This window comes from Pleurodeles waltl, chromosome 2_2 (assembly GCF_031143425.1).
Source record: "Pleurodeles waltl isolate 20211129_DDA chromosome 2_2, aPleWal1.hap1.20221129, whole genome shotgun sequence".
NCBI lineage: Eukaryota > Metazoa > Chordata > Amphibia > Caudata > Salamandridae > Pleurodeles > Pleurodeles waltl.
Genome location: NC_090439.1, coordinates 713,641,825 through 713,662,189, shown reverse-complemented (window position 1 = coordinate 713,662,189; position 20,365 = coordinate 713,641,825). Strand labels below are relative to the sequence as shown.

At 43.2% G+C, this 20,365-nt stretch overlaps 1 protein-coding gene across 1 annotated transcript in view; it reads left to right on the top strand.

Moving 5' to 3' along the window:
• VCPIP1 (valosin containing protein interacting protein 1) overlaps positions 1-20,365 on the top strand; it is a 97,959-nt gene that overhangs the window by 27,057 nt on the left and 50,537 nt on the right. Inside the window, exon 2 of the mRNA XM_069220278.1 lies at positions 4,658-4,744. Within this exon, the coding sequence (XP_069076379.1) occupies positions 4,658-4,744 (87 nt within the window). The remainder of the gene's footprint in view (positions 1-4,657; positions 4,745-20,365) is intronic.

Genomic DNA, 20,365 nt, shown 5'->3' with positions numbered 1-20,365 from the left:
GAGACCAAACACTTTTTTTTTTTTCTTTTTGTCAGTGTTTGTCCCAATTGTAAGGACCTGGCAGCTCCCACAACAATACAGTGTTATAAAAGCCATGTCAAAACAAGACACGCATTGACAAAACCAAAAGACTCACAAAAATGGCGGATCGGTTGGCTTGTCCAGTGCTTGTTTATTTTAATGCTTCTTATAATCTTGTTGAAAATGGTTACACTGACTGTTCATTAGGAATATTTTTGGGAAATACTAGCACGCATCAACACATTTTTACTAAATGATGCTTCAAAGAAATAGCATCTAAAATTAGTAGCAAAACATATTTTTTCCTACTTGCATGTTTTTTCTGAACATTGAATTTTAAAAGCAAAGAATCATCACTCTTGCTTGCAAGCTGCTGCAAACATTTGCATCTAATCAGAGAGCCTTATACTTAGCCTCATATTTTCAAACAAGTGTCAAGTGTGTACCCTTTCTTTTTTTTTTTTTTTTTACTTGAACCACAGTCAATAGTGCAGGGTGACCTTAAAATGTTTATTTACAGCGCTCACCCTAATAATGAAGGCTTTTAATTAATGAACCATAAATACAAGTTCAAACAGCATTAACTTTTGGACACGCATATTACCTCAACTGCATACAATTCCCTTCTCTGTAAACTGGCAGCCTAAGGGTTTGTGCTGCAGGGGGCTTGTCCCAAGGACAAAATAAACATGAAAATGTGTTGCCCTTGACCCCAAACAATATGTCCTGGGCGTCGGGCGATAGGAATTCCACACCCCTGACCACCTGCCCATATCAAGTCACCCATCGACTTTAGAAGGACAAATTAAAGAAATAATATAACCAACAAGGCAGCACAAGCATCTTGGTTAGTGCCACTTATCCCACACTTATAGCGGGAGCGAAGACCAAAAGATCACCTGATTGCTTAGGGAGTGCTGGGCTGTATAGAAAACATTGATCCCTAACTAGAGGAAGGAACTACCTTTTTTATCACTCTGCAATCAAGAACAGGGAAAAAATGGTAAGGGAGAAACAACACCGAGGGAAAATCCAGGCCATCAACCAGTTAATGGTTAGGCCAGAAGTCGAAGCAAAACCATCCAGAAGTTGTCTAATATAAGCAAGAACAATGGTGGAGTCCTGGACGTAAATAAGGATATCTTCCGCATACAGGAACATTGCATGCATCTGTCCCTGTTTCAGAATACCCCATTGAGCTCCGAAGAGGCGTAGATCGGGCAGCCAATAGTTCAGCGGCTAAGGCATTCACCAAGGGGCCTTTTTGCATTGCAGTTGTTCAGAGAGAAGTAGGAGCAGCACCTAGCCACTCGAGTGCTCCAAACTCACAAGAATTTGGACACTTGGTCACTTTAATGTGATGCACACTGCGCCTCCTGAGGACTTTGAACAATAGTTCTGGGGGAAAACACTTTACGGGCTGCTCTGTGTACACAGTGGCTGTGGAGGCACTCCGGAACCATGTGTGCTCTACCCTTAACAGATGTTCATAGGTAAACAGTTGTTCCTGGACTGTTTGATACCTGGGAGACTTAGAGAACCTATAGATCTAAACTTGTCATTCATCCCAAATGGATTGAAAGCAGGCAGGCTGCTTGGTGCAGTGTCCTGTAGTCTGCACCTCTCTGTAGGTACAGAGTCTTTGCCGATTCCCATCACACACCTTCCAGCAGAAGGGGCCAAAAACCTTTCAAACCAGGCCCCACAAGTGTTGGATCGTATCGCCCTGAACTGAATCATTGTGTCCTGAAACTCAGTGTGTCATTGTCCCACAAGCAGGCAGTAGAAGTCCCTCTTGCAGTATAAGAGGCCTTCTCCCCCCGCTCCCCCATTCCTTCCAAGGAAGTTCTGAGTAGCGGTAGGCCATGCAAGACTAATTTACGTCTAAATCTTTTTATTGTGTGTACTCGGAAAATAATTGATAGTCTGTACAGGCAATACTAGAACAACCAACTCTTAGACTGAGCACCAAAACATGAGGCCCCACAATATGCTTAAACTTGTGGAAGCAAAATGAAACTCCCATCTTGTAAGATCCATGAGTAATCTCTTGGGTCTCCCGCATCAAGCCTTGTAGATCACTGACAAAGAAACTGTTGGTAGTGGCATTGGTAGCTGCAGTCCAGCCCATGCTCTTCCTGTGAGGGGGGGGGACAGAAACAAAACCCACCTGAAAGGGACTGGTTCGCTCTCATATTGGAAATTTTAGAGATGGCAAAAATTACCGTGGAACTTGAACATCAGATCATATCTTTTGAAATAGACTGCTCTTCCTCTTGATATACCTGTGAACCAAATATAAATAACTTGCTTGACCTTGTTTGTTAAGGTTCTTGCAAGTGATACTGGCAGCTTTGTCTGAACTTCTCTTGAAGAACAACTTTGACCTTTGTACTCTGGGCAGTAGTGAAGAACATGACATACAGGCCTAAGGGACCTATTGTTGTCTAATGTAGATATTTCTTTCTTATGCTCCTTGTCATCCAGCTGGTTGTGGAAGACTGTATATGCAAGGCTAATGTTCAAATGTTCATCCTAACTATTTTCATTCAATTGTGCGTTTTTTAAGCTGAAGTACATACCTCTTGGAATATGGTGAGTCACCTTTATGTCCCGGAGTAGACGTATCACTTGAAACATTTTACATTGCTGTAGCCCAAATAACCTTTATGTAATATGAGAGGTGCAACCAAAAGGAATTGGTTGGGTTGGGTAATTTCAGTCTTTAACAAGCTCCTTTTTAGGTTTAAGCCTACCAGACAGTGCAGCTGTCTGGGTTGCTAAAGCCATCTTGGAGACTTTCTAAAAGTTGACCTCGGAATGCATTTTTCCCGCCATGTGGTTTGTAACTCACATTTTCTGGCTTTCTATTTGCTGGCTTTGTTTGCTTTAGGCTCTCCAGGTTGTTTGTCCCTCCCGTTGCCTAAACCATGTTTACTGTATTCTCTTCCACAAACTCCCTTTCTGTAAACAGGCCTTTAAATCTTGTTCTCATTTTATCACCTTAGCTGTGCATTCAAAGACCGAGGTCAAATGTCAGGCACTGTCTTTTGAGGGTGCCTGTTTACTTTTCTTTCTCTGTCACATAAATCCTCCCACTTTAAAGTCAATCTTGCTGGATGCTGCGGGTAGAAAATAGTTTTTTTTTCTAGCACCCATTTAAATGAATTGTGTAAGTATTTCAGAATATATCCGAATTAGGAACAGAAACAAAGCACATTTTATGTTATTTCGGAAGTGTGTTGGAAACAAATACTTTAACATGATCAAAACAAATCATTACACTTGGTGATGCAATTTCCACACATTTTCGTTTGTGCACTGTATAGTTAGTTATATTAGTAAAACTTTATGTGCATATTTCAGTTCAAAATGTGTTGTCTGTAATGGCAGTGTGCTACCATACCATGCATACTCTGTTATGCACCTTTCTAGTCTACTCCTCACCACTCCACACCCCTGCATTCTACTCTGCACCACTCTATGCCACTTCATGGTACGCCTCTCTTTTCTACCCTTTACCACTCTACTCCATGCCAAAGCACTTTACAACACTCCAGTCTAGGCATCACCAATCTACAATGCACATCTCCACTCTACACCACACTGCAGTCTGCACCACTCCAGTATACTCTAATGCACTTTACTCTGTGCCCCTGCACTCTACGCCAATCATATCTACTCTGCACTAATGCACTCTACTCCACTTTACTCTATGCCATTACATTCTGTGCCACTCTACGCAACGGAACTCTACCCTGCACTACTCCACGCAGCTTCACCCTACTCCGAAACTATATGCTCTGCCACTCTATGCCACTGCACTCTTCACCACTCTACTCTTCACCACTGCACTCTGCCAGTGTATGCTACACAACTGCCCTGTGTCACTGGACTCTAAGCCACTGCACTCTATGCCACTGCTGCCTATGCCACTCTGCTCTGTACTACTCTCTTCTATACCACTGCACTTTACGGCACTATACTATACACCACTCTATGCTACTGTTCTCTGCACCACTCTTTGCCACTGCACTTGACATTCGACTACCCTGCAGCACTGTCCTCTGCATCACTCTACTTTGCGCCACTGTACACCACTTCATTTTACAACACTGCTTTATATGCCCCTGGATTCAGTGCCACTGCACTCTACACCAGTCCACTCTACACCACTCTAGTGTATGCCACTCTATGCGACACCACTCTCTGCTACTCCAATACACAACACTCTACCACTCCAATACACGACATTCTCTGCCACTCCACAACACTCTACTCCACTCTTCACTGCTCCACTCGACTCTCCTCTACGCCACTAACTTTTAGTCATGCTAAACAGCAGCCACGGTGGTCTACAACATGGCTAAAACACACTGGAAAATCCAATGGCTCTTGCATAGGTGAGACCTATTGACTTTGCTAATGCCTTTTTTTTATTTTTTATTTTTTATGTAGCTAATAAACTAAGGGTACATTTTGCAGCTGATGTCTTGTGAATACTGAGGTGTCTTGGTCAAGTGCAATTCAGTAATTGAAACTGTTTGGATTGCACTATCAAAATGTAGCACGTTTATAAACTGAATCTATCAATTTTCTTTCGCCAGTCTAACTGAACGGTTTACCTTTTTTTCAGGTGAAGATGTATGGTCTTATGCAAAAGGGCTTCCTCATTTGTTCCAGCAGGGTGGAGTTTTTTACAATATAATGAAGAAAAATATGGGTAAAACAAACTTCTATTTATTTATTTTGAACTATGTTTAGATAACTAAAAGGACGTCCTCATTAGTATTCATAAACATTAAATGTCCACACACCAGTAAATCATAATCTGATTATACATTGACGAGAAATTCCTTGATAAAGATTACAACTAAAGACGCCTTTAAACTGATGACTTTCTTAGCACAACATTTTCATTTTTTTGCTTTCCTTTTTCAAATGGAATTTGAATTTATAAAAAAAAAATTACCAAACAACTCAGCAGAAGAGGTTAATTTTTGAAGTTTGCCTTAAAAGACAGATTTAACTGTCATGACAGATGTCTTAAATTGATAATTAGACTAAAATACGTCTTGGCGTGTTTTTTGTTGGGACAGCACACAGACCTTGAAAAATATTTGTGACCTGCAAGCCGAATAACTTTATTTACCTGCTCGACCTAAACGTAATGTGCTCCATCCGTGGTCTATACACAATAGCTTTATAAGGAATACAATAATTTTATAATGTCCATAAGTATTTTTTTCATAGCTGTATTTCATATTGGACAATAAAGCATTGTCTTAACCATTGTCTGTCATTATAGACATCTCAATATATGTTTATGTACAAGTTTTCAGTGGAGCATCAACTTGATCTGAATGTAGTTTTTAAAAAAAAGTGTTGGGTAAAAATGATTCATTTTACATTAGTACTATGCACACAAACTATAGAGTGTATCTGGAGAGTTCAGTGTCGTATTTTATATACGTGTGTGTATGTATGTGTGTGTATGTATGTATATATATATATATATATATATATATATATATATATATATATAAAATTAGATAGATATCCTAAATGATTAGACAGGAAGCCCAGCAGTGAAATGTGATGGGCTTTAGCAGCTCTACACAATGTAGTTAGGCCATGACTCACCAGCACACTTTAAAATAGTTTTGGAGGAATGCCAATGGCTTAATCATACTGCCTGTTCACTTTGAAAATGTAGGCCATTATGTTGATGCTTACACCTCTGATCCAATCTTTGAGTCCCAGTTTGGCGTTGCTTATTGAAGAGTCGAAGTCACAACGAGAAACTGTCTTAATTTGTTCCGCTGAAATTTGAACCACTGTGTTGCATGACATGGGACCACTTGGCAGCTATGGGTTCAACCCTTTGGTGTGTGTAAAATATTTTATTATCATTTATAGAAGGTCAAATGTGTTTTTTGGGGGGATGGATATCCTCCTTGATGCATCCTCCAAAAAATAGACTTGGTGATTGTTAGAAGAGCATTAAATTTTCAGTTCAAGAAGTGAAATGTAAAATAGCATTGTAAATGTAAATGTAAATGTAAAATGGTGTGTGGGTGCCCCACACACCATTTTAATTAAAGACTATGTTTCGGTCCATTTTAAAATTCCTTTAATTAGTCACAGTATATTCTGTTTGGGAGTCAAAATTGTGAAAATAGGAATATATAAGTAATGGCTCAAAGTTTTGGACAGATGTTAAGTTCTATGAGCATGCCTTAACTAGTTCATATGTGGTAGTGGCCGAAATCTGCACTTGGTGAGGTTCGTACTTGCCGCCAATGGATTCATTCTCACGTAGCAGAGGCTGTAACACTCCAAGCATTGCATGGTGCTTGAGATCCTTTCCCACATACAAAGTGAAGATATTACCGTTCCTAAACAGCGGTGACTCTTTCCCGCTATAATAAATAGACTGTCCGCCTCGAAACTATGAAAGCCCCGATGAAGCTATTTATACTTAAGCCGTAGACCCATAGAAGGTTTAAACGCTTTGGTGTTATTCAGCATGGTTGAGGGCATCCCCTATAATGGCCAATCGAGGCCAGAGGACTGGAATCATGACATGTGAAACCTCTTAAAGTTATAACCAGGGGTGTAGTATTGTGCCCCACCCTTGAGAGTCATCTGCAGTACCTTTAAACATAAGGAGGACTAGTTTGCATCTCCTATGCCGTTGAGATTGATGTTGGACACATTTCTGTAATATGGACGTATGTTGCTTATGTAAATTTTTGTATTAAAATGTGTGTTTAATTGCTCTTGAACATGTTAAAACGCTTATGTGCTACCTGGCTCAAAATAAAGTCAAGTAATGCTTCCAAATCATAAATTCCTGCAACATCTTTTGTTGTCATGCCAGTTCTGTTACAAATAAGTGTCTTGAGGAAATCTTTACGTTAATGGGAAGGTGTGTGAGGATCTCCATATAGCTCAATGAAATATATGCCATATGTTTTGAAGAATGTGTAGGCTCGAAGTAATTACATGGTCTGGGTAATTCTTGAAGAATTTATGGTGTGGAGGGGGTTTCTATGTATTTCAAGTTTGAGCATGGCACTGTGTTAAGACTGCCAATCTGCTCCATTGAATCATAATTCCAGTTTGTATAAAATCACACTGAATATGCCTAACTACATCAGAGCTCCTTCCTATGTGTTAAAATAAAACACTATGCAGTAACCATCCCTATCTTTGCCACTGCAAAGCTTCAGCCTACAGTACCTCCAAATTAAGCCTTCTTGGGTTAAGCCTATCAGACAGCACAATTGTGTGAATGCGAAAAACCTATTGTGGGTTTATCAAGAATGTACAGGGGCTTGGAGCCCTGTTAAAGCCTATCATTGGTTGGCTTTCCTGTCACACTCTCTTTTTCTGTTTCGACTTCTTGTCGCAGCTTGTCAATCTTGTGTTCGTCCCTCCCATGGAGCATAGCCTCTTTACCATTTCTTATTATTGGCTGGCTTTTGTATTTCTCCATTATTAGGTCTTTCATAGATACACATGCTTGAATGCTTCCCTGTCCTCAAAGTTGAGTACCATGGTACCATAACATAGGCCCTAATGGCAATGAACCATCTCTTAAACTTATCTATGTCCTTTTAAAAATAATTAAAAAAATAAAAAGGGTACAACTTGAACTATGACCAATCGGATGACAGCACCGTCTAGAGCACTCTCAAGAGAGGCTGCATCCCTCAGAGTTTTTTACCGTGTGTAAAGGAAGTCTCCATGACCTCTGCTCAGTTTTTCCTTGCTTCAACCTCAAGGATTCAGCTGAAAATGTCTGATGCTTCCAAAAAAGGACTCATAAGATCAAGCAAGTACTGTGGAAGGAAACAACTTCATGTGGAGGACCCACATTAATGCCCTTATTGCCTCTACCTCAACCATCAGATAAAGGATTGTACGATCTGCAGAACTTTACTCTATGAAGCCTTTAAAGGCCAGAGAGTGGATGCTACTTTTTTGGCAACAGAAGTCTAAAACCAAGAAGGCTACCATTTCTGAGGAGGACAGTGACACCTTCGAGAGGCCATGAAAAAAGGGCAAGATCTTCTGAGCAGGGAACATCTGAGGAGAGTAGCAAGGCCTTGAAATCACACCATAAAGATACTCTGAAAAAGGAGCAAAGATACCACAGGTCCAAAGAGAAGGCCTCCTCTCAGCCCACTACCCCATCTAAAGAAAAGAAAGGAGAATCATCTATGGCAAAGCAAAAGACAGCTTCAAAAACACTGTGGACGACGACATGACTGTCGATGGCAGTCTCGTTAAAGATGATGACAGTCACCATCTCATCCATGAGACCATCAGTAGGAACAACAGCCAGCAACGCTCAATTATGGTCGACTAGGATTCATCCACCATCTACGCTCCCAACGACCACACCATCACCAAAACAGACAGCTTATGGAGAAACCACATTTATCGTCCGCAGCAACACCAAAGCAGACACAGTTGATGACAAAACACCATTCATTAACCTCCACTCCAGTTCCAGCTATTGTGTCGACAAGGACTAGATTGACAGGACCGTCAGCTATGATAATAAAGGTGGCTACAAGGACATTAACTCTAGCGCTAAAGTCTCCCAGTAAGGCTTCACCTTTTCCTCCATCCCATCTATTGGATTTGGAGGAGTCAGGCGATGATGGACCATTTGGGCACAGTCCATCTGCATTTTTGGCTAAATGCCAAGAAGATGATGACATTGATGAGGAAGAGGAACAATATAAACAGCAATTCTGTGCTCCTCCGCCAAAAAGGCATTATGACCACCATTATCAACCTCAGCAGTGACAGGAGGAAGTAGTTACCTGTCTCTTTGGTTCAGGATTTGCAAGCTGTGTTGCAGAATTATAGGAGGAGGTTTCCTGAACCACCAGCAGGAGCTACCCCCTCAACCAACTGTGCCAACTATGCCTCAGTATATCCCTCTACCTGTAACTCCCAAAATGATGCCAGGCCCATGCATAGCAGCACCACCAAGGGAGGACCCCTCTTCAACGGAAGATGAAAGAAAAGGGAGAAATACCGGAAAATGCTCCTCCACAGAGTGAGTGGGATGACTTTCTATTTCCCACAATGTCACCTCCACCGCCACACCCATCAGATTTTCCCCCAGAGGACATCAAGCTGTTTCATAACTTGATGGACAGAGCCAGCAACAAGGTTTCACCTCCTAAATTCCATCAAGCAGGCTAATTGTTTCCTTTATGATTTTAAAGAACAGGTAAGGAAATCAGTCAGGGCTAACCCCATCATTCCCTACCTCTAGGAGGAGGGGATAAAGTTAATGAAGAATCCGGCTGCAGTGCCACCCCCGGTAGACCAGAAGTACAAGGCCACATCATAGACCTTATCCCAGATGATAAGAAAGCAGAAACAGCAAAGATCCTGCAAGAGGGAGAGCACATCTCCTCTGAGGTGATAGATTACGCATTGGACATCACCTCAACAGGCTTTCGTCAACCGACTGGAGCAACAGTCCTCGGATGCCAAGGATGTCTGAAATCAGTCTTTCAGGTCTGAGGTCAAGTCTAAGGTTTTGGATATGGCCTGTGATGGGGAAACACTTTTTGGAAAGCACATCGATGATGCACTGCTAGCAATAAAGACGGACACCGATACTGCTAGATCCCACTGCACTCTTCACTATAAAAATATTGCCCTTTCAGTGAGTTGTGGGAAGAGGTTTTTCCACTTATTGAGGATTATACCAACTTCAGCAGCATTTCCAACCCATTCAGACACAGTATAGGCCAGCTTTCCAGCAGCAGTACTGTCAGTCACCTGCTGTGGCCTACACCAAGCAAGGCCCTCGCTGAAAGGAACCCTTCCAGAGTAGAGAGACAGGTTGTTAACATTGACCTGACCAGGTGCCAGCTAGAGACACCACAACCCATCCTGAGCGTGCGAAGATCTCCAAACATCTATCCCAATGAAAACAGATAACATCAGACAAATATATGTTAGACCTGGATGCTTATGTCAATACCCTAGAATTTGTATAGTGACCACCAAACAATCCTCCAGGGGGACTCAACCCCCTCATCCTACACTTACAGAGAAATAAACCCTCACCATGTTTGAAAAGGGAGCAATCAAGAAAGGTGTTTTTTTTTTTTTTTTTGTATTTTTGTATTTTTTTTTTTTTTTTTCACAAAAGGGCATAGGCTTCATCTCCCAAATCTACCTGATAAGGAAAACAAGGGAATGGAGGACCTTCCTGGACTTAAGATAACTGAACAAATTCTTATGCAAGCAATCATTTCGGATGGTCATCCTCACCAATATCCTGCACCTCCTCAACAGCGGAGGTTTCATGATGACTCTTGACTTGCACGATGCATATTTCCACATCTCCATACATTACAAACACAGAAAATATCTTAGCTTCACTGTAGCCAGTACCCATTACCAATTCAAAGTTCTCCCATTCCAACTCAAGTCGGCACCTCACATATTCACCAAGTGCCTGGCACCAGTAGCAGCCGTTCTTGGAAACCAAGGTCACCAAGTTTTTCCCTACTTGGATGATTAGTTACTCAAAGCTCTAATTCACAAGCTGGGTCTCGCTGTCAATTCCCAGAAATCTGTAACTATTCTAAACTGTAGTGTTCCTAGGTTCCCTTCTGGCTACAATACACAACCAGGTGTATATATCTCAGGACAGACAACACAAGCCAAAAGATCTGGCAGTCAAATTATCAAAAAGGAGGTCTTCTGCAATCAGTCTAGTACCACTTGCACAACTGAAGATGAGGCCATTGCAACAATAATTTCTGAAGCAGTGGATCCAGACGGAAGGATCATTTGACAACATTGTGACTATCACTTCAAACATAAAGAAGTCCCTAGTGTGGTGACTCTGTCTTCTCATTTGTCATAGGCCTCACATTTCTGCCTCTGATCCCCGAGTTTGTCATAACCACAGATGCCTCCCTGCAAGGCTGGGGTAGCCACTTGGAGGACTTCCAAATTCAAGGAAAGTGGTTGATGCAACAAAGAGACTTGCATACCAAAGGACTGGAGTTGAAAGCCATTTTTCTCACTGTAGGAAAGTGCCCTCTTTCTTAGCATGGTTACCCCCATTTTCTGCCTGTTGTCAGTGTGTTTATCCTGCTAACCAGGACCCCAGTGATTATGCTGTATTCTCTAAATTTGGTTGCTAGTAACCATTTCTCCCCACAATTGGAGTACTGATCCTCCCGTATAAGTCCCTAGTATATGGTACTTAGGTACCGCAGGCATTGGGATTCCAGGGGATCCCTATGGGCTGCAGCAGGTATTCTGCCACCCTTATGGAACCCATGCAAAGGGTTCTGCAGGCCTGCCATTGGAGTCTGCGTAAACCGGGTGAACGCACTCTGTTTCAATACAGGTCACTGTAAGTCACCCCTATGTTAGGCCCTCTCAACCCAGAGGGCAGGGTGCAGGTACCTATGTGTGAGGGCACCCCTGCACTAGCAGAGGTGCCCCCACGAAGTCCAGTTCCAATTCACTGGACTTCATGAGTGCATGGACTCCAGTCTATATGTGTGCTGGACATAGGTCATTGCAAGTATTGGAAGTATGACTCCGTGCACTCTGGCGGGGCTCCTTAGAGGACCCCCCAGCATTGCTACCACCAATCCTACAGGCTTTCCTGGCAACCCAGCTGCTGCCACCCCTCAGACAAGTTTCTGCCCTCCTGCTGGTTGATCTGATCAGGCCCAGGAAGGCAGAACAAAGGATTTCCTTTGGGAGAGGGAGGTAACACCCTCTCCTTTGGAAATAGGTGTTACTGGCTTGGAAGGAGTAGCCTCCCCAAGACACTGGTTTGCTTTGAAGGATGTGCCCTCTGTGCATAAACCAGTCCAAACCAGTTTAGGGACCCCCCCAGTCCCTGCCCTGGTGTGAAACTGGACAATGGAAAAGGGAGTGACCACTCCCCTGTCCATCACCACCCCATGTTTGGTGCCCAGAGCTCCTCCAGAGGGCCCCTGGGTTCTGCCGTCTTGATTCCAAGGTTGGCAGGGAACTCTGGGAGTATTTGAGTGGCCACGCCAGGCAGGTGATCTCCGATGCACCCTCTGATAGGTAGTTACCTGTTAGGTGACCAAGCCCCCTCTTTGAGCTATATAGGCTCTTCCTCTGGGGTGGGTATTTAGATTTGGCTTGCAAGATTCCAGCAGGACTCCTCTGCAACCTCTGCTTTGACCTCTGGCCTCGGGGAACTGCGACTGGACACTCCAGGAACCTAGAAGCTGCAGATCCACAAGGAAGACTCTTCTGCAACATTGTATTCAGAATTCCAGACCAGCTGTGCAACATTTCCTCGGACGTGCATCCTCAGAAGACTGCAACTCTTCAGCTTGCACAAGAAGAAGAAGGAATCTCCCTTTGGGTGAAGGCATCACTCCCCTGTAACCACAGGGACCTGGCTGCAACAACGACCACCAGTGTGGATCTCCCCTCATCCTGAGTGGCGTGGGTCTTGCATCACGGGTGGTGGTGCAGAGAGTCTCCCTTGGTTCTCTCTACCTGCTTTCGCACTTTGGTGGTGGTAAGTCTTTTCCACTCCACGCAAGACAGTACCCCCATGCACCGCATCCTTTGCAGCTGCCAAAGCTTGTTTGCTTCACCTTCAAGAGGAACTTTAGCAGTGTTTTACTCCATTCGTTCCTGCAACTCCTGGGCGTCAGTGTGGTCCTCCGGCGACGTGGGAGCAACGTCTGTGGTGCTGCATGGGCTGGTTTAGCCGCTTCTGTGTCCCTGTCCTGTGGGACACCTGTGGGTGTTGCCTCTGCTCCTGTGGGCCTTCTGCAATGTGGAGGGTCCCATGTGACTTCTCCTCCTGGGCCTTGCTGGTCCCTGGCAGCACCTCTTTTCCTCCAACCAAGAATTTGCCTTTGCCAAGGCATGTTGGTGGAAGTCCTTCACTGATGCCCTTCTGCAATCCAGCATCCAGCGTGGGACACCTTTTGCACACATCATGAACTCTTCTCCAGCTTTTGTTTTGCAGTGCCGAACTGTCTTCCTTCTTTGCTGACCAACTCCAAATGGTACATCTGGGTGGGTTGTATCTCCTACTCTCCCTGGACTCCACAGACACTTTGGGACTTGGTCTTCTCTCTTCACAATTCATTACTGATTTTTTTTTAAGGCTGTTCTGGGTTTCTCGTTTTTCTTCTTTTCATCCTTTAGGGTGGTTTTGGGGAAATCCAGTGTTTTACTCCTGCCTTCCTGGTTGGTGGGGTGTACTACATTACTTACCTGTGTGGTATCCTAGTACTCCCAGCTACCCTCTACACAATTTACTTACCTAGGTGGGGTGCCCTGTGTTCACATTCCACTTTCTTAGTATTTGGTTTGGGTTCCCCCTAGGGTCACTATTGCTTATTGCTATTTTACACTGTTTTCTAACCTTTTTTAATGCCTCTTACTGTTTATTAGTGTGTGTGTGTGTGTGTGTGTGCGCATATATGTGTATATATATATATATATATATATATATATATATGTGTTCGATGGCGTGTAGCTGAAGATACACATGCTATGCATTCTTCTGCCATCTAGTGTTGGGCTCGGAGTGTTACAAGTTGTTTTTCTTCTAAGAAGTCTTTTTGGAGTCATGGAATTGAGTGACTCCTCCTCTCGGTCATACTGCGCATGGGCATCGACTCCGTTGTTAGATTGTTTTCTTTCCACTGTCTGACGTGTTTCCTCTCGCGCCGAGATTTCAAATCGGAAACTAGCAAACTCTCTTAATCGTCGGTATTGTTTAGATTGCGTTGCCATCTAGCCTCGGACAGATAGTACTGTTGGAAACTACATTTTGCCCTTCTGGGTGCGTGCTCCCGACTCAGGCCTGTTCGGCTTACCGCACCGAAGCGTGATGGGTCAGACTCCATTTCGATTTTGTCCTCAATGCCACTCTAAATTTCCCTATACAGACCAACACCTTGTTTGTAATCTGTGTCTTTCTCCCGTTCACAAAGAAGATTGTGAGGCCTGTCGATCGTTTCGATCCAAGAAGACCCTGCATAATCGGAGAGCCAGAAGATTGGAAATGGCATCTAAGAGTACAGAACATCTAGACATCATGGAGGAAGAGCAGGCGCAGACAGCTGTCTCCATCAGAGACACAGACTCCGAACAAGAATCGGAAGAAGATAGGCCTATCACTGCTGGACAGCACGTGAGTACGTCTGCCCCTATGCCCACATATAAAAATCATCGAAGGCCTTGGGTACACCACTTCCAGAGAGCCATGGTTCGACCCGAAAAAAGACTCGTCGACTGACGTTCGGCGCCAGAAAAGGCCACTCCTCTGTCGATTATCTGAGTCGAGTAAATCCATTAAGAGTTCTGCTTCGGACTCGAGCAAGCGTCCTCACTCCTTGGAGTCGAAGCCTCGACGCCCTGCTTCGGAGCCGAAACAACCGGCTGCATTTTCGGGACCGAAAAAGCTTCCCTCTTTGGAGCCGAAAAAATCTTCTTATTCAGAACAGCAAGTATTTTCGAGCCATCTTAAACAGAGCTCAAAATCAATGCATGAACAATCTTATAGACCTTCTGATCAGGACACTGAGATTCAGTCTATCCTTGAGGTTATGAATGAAAGACAATCCAGGATTCACATCCATAAAGAGACTGGCAGAATAATTATTGCGCCTCCTCTACAAACAAAAAGGAGGCTGGACTTTCAGGAACAATTGGACACTGCTCAACCACCAGCAAAAATTTATAAACAGAAGGAGAAGCCAGTACCTGCCCATACTTCTCACACTCATTCACCACAACTTTCCTTTTCGCCTCCACCCACTAGCCCACCACCTTTACCTTCACCAACTAATTCGCAGTATTCACATGGTTATATAGTTGATCCTTGGGATCTATACGACCCAGATCCTATTCCAGGCAATGTCCCTGATTTATACCCTTTTAAGCCTTCTCCACCAGAGGACACTACTGCATACATGCATGTTGTTTCCAGGGCAGCAGCATACCATGTGGTGCTCATGCACATTGAGCCCCTAGAATAGGATTTTCTGTGTAACACGCTATCCTCCACCCACTCAAGATATCAATGCCTTCCTATGCTACCTGGCATGGTTAAACATGCAGATCAAATATTTAGTGAGCCAGTCAAAGCTAGAGTAATAACTCCACGCATTGATAGAAAAAGTATAAACCTGCTCCTACAGACCCTGATTGTATTACACACCAAGTTCCTCCAGACTCCGTGGTAGTAAGTGCGGCTAGAAAGAGGGCGAATAGCCAGTCATCAGGGGATGCTCTTTCCCCTGACAAGGAGAGTAGGAAATTCGTTGCTGCTGGCAAGAGAGTGGCCACAAAGGTGGCTAACCAATGGCGAATTGTCAACTTGCAAGCCTTGCTAGCGAGGTACGATAGAGCCCACTGGGACGAGATGGAGGAACTCCTACAGCACCTCCCAAAGGAACACCATAAAAGAGCACAACAACTTGTAGAAGAGGGTCAGGCCATAGGCAATAATCAGATACAGTCTGCCCTTGATGCTGCAGATACAGCAGCTAGAAGTGTCAATACTGCCATTACTATACGTAGACTGTCTTCTGGTTCTTCTGGTTTTAAACCAGAAATCCAGCAGACCGTGCTCAACATGCCTTTAAATAAAAAGCATTTGTTTGGCCCCGGAGTCGATACGGCCATTGAAAAACTAAGGATAGACCCAAAAACTGCCAAAGCAATGGGAGCATTATACACAACACCCTATAGAGGCTCCTTTTGCAGACAACAGTTCAGAGGAGGATTCAAGCCACAATCCACTGAGGCTTCTACCTCCCAGGCAAAGCAAGGTCAACAGCCGCAGCAGTACCAGAGAGGGGGATTTAGAGGGTCTTACAGAGGCCAATATTTTAGAAACCGGGGCAAGTTCCGAACTTCAAAACAAGCCACTACTCCGTCTAAACAGTGACTTATTTACCATCCCTCAACCCCACACATCTCCGGTGGGGGGAAGACTGCAGCAATTCCACTCCCATTGGCAAAACATCACCACAGACCATTGGGTATTGTCAATTATCTTCAATGGCTATTGCCTAAAATTGATTTCTACCCCTCGAAACATTCCTCCCCGTTACCATAAGCTGTTTCCAGAACACAATGTTCTATTACAGCAAGAAGTAGAATCGCTACTACTAAAACAAGCAATAGAATTGGTCCCACATTCTCAACAAGGAACAGGAGTATACTTCCTCATTCCCAAAAAGGATGGCACTCTCAGGCCCATCCCAGACCTCAGATCTCTAAATCTATATATCCTGTCAGAACACTTTCACATGGTAACTCTACAGGACGTCATTCCACTACTACAAAAACAAGATTACATGACTGCATTAGACCTCAAAGATGCGTATTTCCATATACCCATCCATCCAGCTCACAGAAAATACCTGAGGTTTGTCATAGCAGGAAAACATTAATAGTTCAAAGTTCTACCATTCAGCATAACGGCTCCAAGAGTCTTCACAAAATGTCTAGCGGTAGTGGCAGCCTACCTGAGAAGGCAACACATACATGTCTTTCTATATCTAGACGATTTGGCTAATGAAATCAAGCAATTCTGTACAATGCCAACAACACACTCAATACGTAATAGAGACCCTACATAACCCTAGGGTCCACTCTCAACTACCAAAAATCCCATCTTCAGCCAGCACAGGTGCAACCTTACCTAGGTGCCATTTTAAATACGCAAAGAGCCTTAGCCTATCCAAATGCACAAAGGATACAAGCGTTCCAAAATCTCATACCACAAATCCAGCTAAATCAACAATACACTGTTAGATTTATCATGAAGCTATTAAGAATGATGGCATCCTGCATAGCAATAGTACCCCATGCAAGACTAAACATGAGGACACTACAACAGTGCCTCTTCCAGCAATGGTCTCAAGCACAGGGTCAATTGTAAGATCTAGTGTTGTTGGGCTGCCAAACGCACAAGTCCCTTCAGTGGTGGAATCTCAGCAATTTAATGAAGGGGCGTTCATTTCAAGATCCTGTGCCTCCGACCACAATAAAAGATTCATCAGTGATGGGGGCACATCTCAACAACGTTACCATTCAAAGCGAATGGGGTTTAAAACAGTGACATTTTCACATAAACCATTTAAAATTATTAGCTGTGTTCCTTGTATTACCTGAAGAAACAAGGCGGGGGCACATTCACCTCAACTGTCCCTTCTAGCCCAAACAATAAGGAAATGGGCAATTCACAATCACATTCATCTGTTAGCAGAATACATTCCAGGAATACACAATCAACTAGCGGATCTCCTAAGCAGGAACCACCAACAGACACATGAATTAGAGATTCACTTTCAGGTACTTCAAAAGTGGGGAACAACAGAAATAGACCTATTTGCAACAAGCGACAATGCCAAAGCTTTGCATCCAGACACCCACATCCCCTATCCAAGGTCAATGCTGTGTTTATCAACTGGTCAGGGATATTTGTTTACACTTTTCCCCCTTTCCCACTACTTCCCTTCCTGGTCAACAAACTACATCAGACCTCTCTCACCATGATACTCATAGCTCCAATGTGGGTCGACAACATTGGTACACAACACTACTAGACCCATCTGTAGTACCTCACTCCAAACTCCCAAACAGACCAGATTTGTTAACACAAAACAAAGGTCAAATCAGGCATCCAAACCACAATGCTCTCAATCTAGTGATTTGGCTCCTGAAGTCATAAAATTTGGTTATCTTAATCTTCCATCAGAATGTATGGAAGTAATTAAACAAGCATGTAAACCTACTACCAGACAGTGCTACGCAAACAAGTGGAAAATATGTGTCTACTATTGTCAATCTAAAAGCATAGATCCACTTGCAGCATCTATACAAGATATGGTAAGCTATTTACTTCATTTGAAGAAATCAAATTTGGCTTTCTCATCCATCAAGATACACCTTACTGCAATATCTGCATACTTACAGACTATTCAATATACTTCTCTATTTAGAGTTCCTGTTATTAAAGCCTTCATGGAAGGATTAAAACACATTATTCCACCCAGAACACCACCTGTTCCATCATGTAATTTAAATACTGTACTTACCAGACTCATGGGACCACCTTTTGAACCCATGTACTCTTGTCAAATTCAGTTTTTAACATGGAAGGTCGCCTTCCTTGTAGCTATTACTTTTTTAAGAAGAGTTGGTGAAATACCAGCATTCACTCTTGAAGAACCTTTTTTCCAAGTGCATAACCATAAGGTTGTACTTATAACCAGTCCAAAATTTCTACCAAAAGTAGTATCTCCATTTCACATCAATCAAACAGTAGAATTGCCAGTCTCCTTTCCACAGCCAGACTCTGTGGCAGAAAGAGCTCTTCATACCATAGATCTCAAAAGAGCTCTTATGTACTAAATAGACAGAACTAAAGATTTTAGGAAAACAAAGCAACTTTTTATTGCTTTTCAACAACCACATACAGGCAATCCTATATCAAAACAAGGTTTAGCAAGATGGATTGTTAGATGTATACAAACATGTTATATCAAAGCAAAGAGACAACTTTTGATCACTCCTAAAGCACATTCTACAAGAAGGAAAGGTGCGTCAGTGGCTTTTTTAGGAAAGATACCAATGGTAGATATATGTAAAGCAGCTACATGGTCAACTCCTCATACATTTACAAAACACTACTGTGTTGATGTTTTCTCACAGCAACAAGCCACTGTAGGCCAGGCTGTCTTAAAGACGTTATTTCAAACAACTTCAACTCCTACAGGCTACTGCTTTTTGGAAGGACTAACTGCTTTGTAGTCTATGCAAGCATGTGTATCTGCAACTACACATGCCATCGAACGGAAAATGTCACTTACCCAGCGTACGTACATCTGTTCGTGGCATGTAGTGCTGCAGTTTCACATGCACCCTCCCTCCTTCCCAGAAGCCTGTAGTCGTTTCAGTTTTTAACATTTGTACATATGTATATACATTTACATATTCATGGACATCTCTTTGTATTTATATACTTTATCACTCCTTCCTTCACCCTCTGTGGGAAAACAATCTATCAATGGAGTCGATGCCCATGCGCAATGGAACTGAGAGGAGGAGTAACTTGATCCTGTGACTCCGAAAATACTTCTTCGTAGAAAAACCACTTGTAACACTCCAAGCCCAACACTAGATGTCAGAAGAGCTATGCATAGCATGTGAATCTGCAGCATTACATACCACAAACAGATGTTCACTGGGTAGGTGACATTTTTATTTATATATATATATATATATATATATATATATATATATATATATATATATATATATATATATATATATTGTAATTACTTACCTCCTATTAGAGGGGTGTGTTCCAAAAATAAAGTACCTTTATGTTTGTATAACCAAATGTTTTCTTTCTTCTGTGTAAGTACTGTGTTACTGTAGTGGTGGTGCATGAGCTGTGCATGTCTCCTAGATAAGCCTTAGCTGCTCATCCACAGCTACCTCTAGAGAGCCTTGCTTCTAGACACTGCCTACACTTCACTGAGAGGGGATACCTGGACCTGGTATAAGGTGTAAGTACCATAGGTACCCATCACACACCAGGCCAGCTTCCTACATTCACTCTGCACACTATTTTTCCGAGAATAGAAGGCTCCTCTACTGATTTGTACAGACCATACAACCAGCATGTATTACATAAACAAACAAGGGGGCACATGATCACTAACACTCTCCCAAGAGGACCAGGATCTGTGGAATTGGCTCACAGTTCACAAAATATTGCTGAGAGCCGAGCAAGTGTCAGGAGTCGGCACCACTATAGCAAACACACACAACAGGGTAAAAAGCAGTTGTCACTAATCTGAACTGGTTCAAACACAGCTAAACTGGATATTTTTCACGCTGGGGCACACCAGCATTGGATCTTTTTGCAACAGACAAGAACACCAAATGCCAGTTCTGCACCAGTTGGCATCTCTGCTCCCAGGATTGTGGGGGCTTGCCCTTTTGATAAGATGGTCTGGGATTTATACGTACGCTCACCGCTACCCCCCCACCCCCTCCTCTCATTACGAAGGTACTCTGGAAAGTGAGAAGAGAGTGCTGTCGCTTAATCCTGATTGCTTCCAGGTGGCCCAGGAAATCCCATCTTCCTCCCAGCACTGCCAACGTTGTTGACCATGACCAAGGGCCAGATCCTGCACCCGGAACCAGCCTCTCTCCACTTATGTGCATGGCTCCTGAATTCAATGAATTTAAAGACTTGGACACTCCTCAGAACTGTAGGTCTACCCTGTCCAAGGCAAGAGCTAAA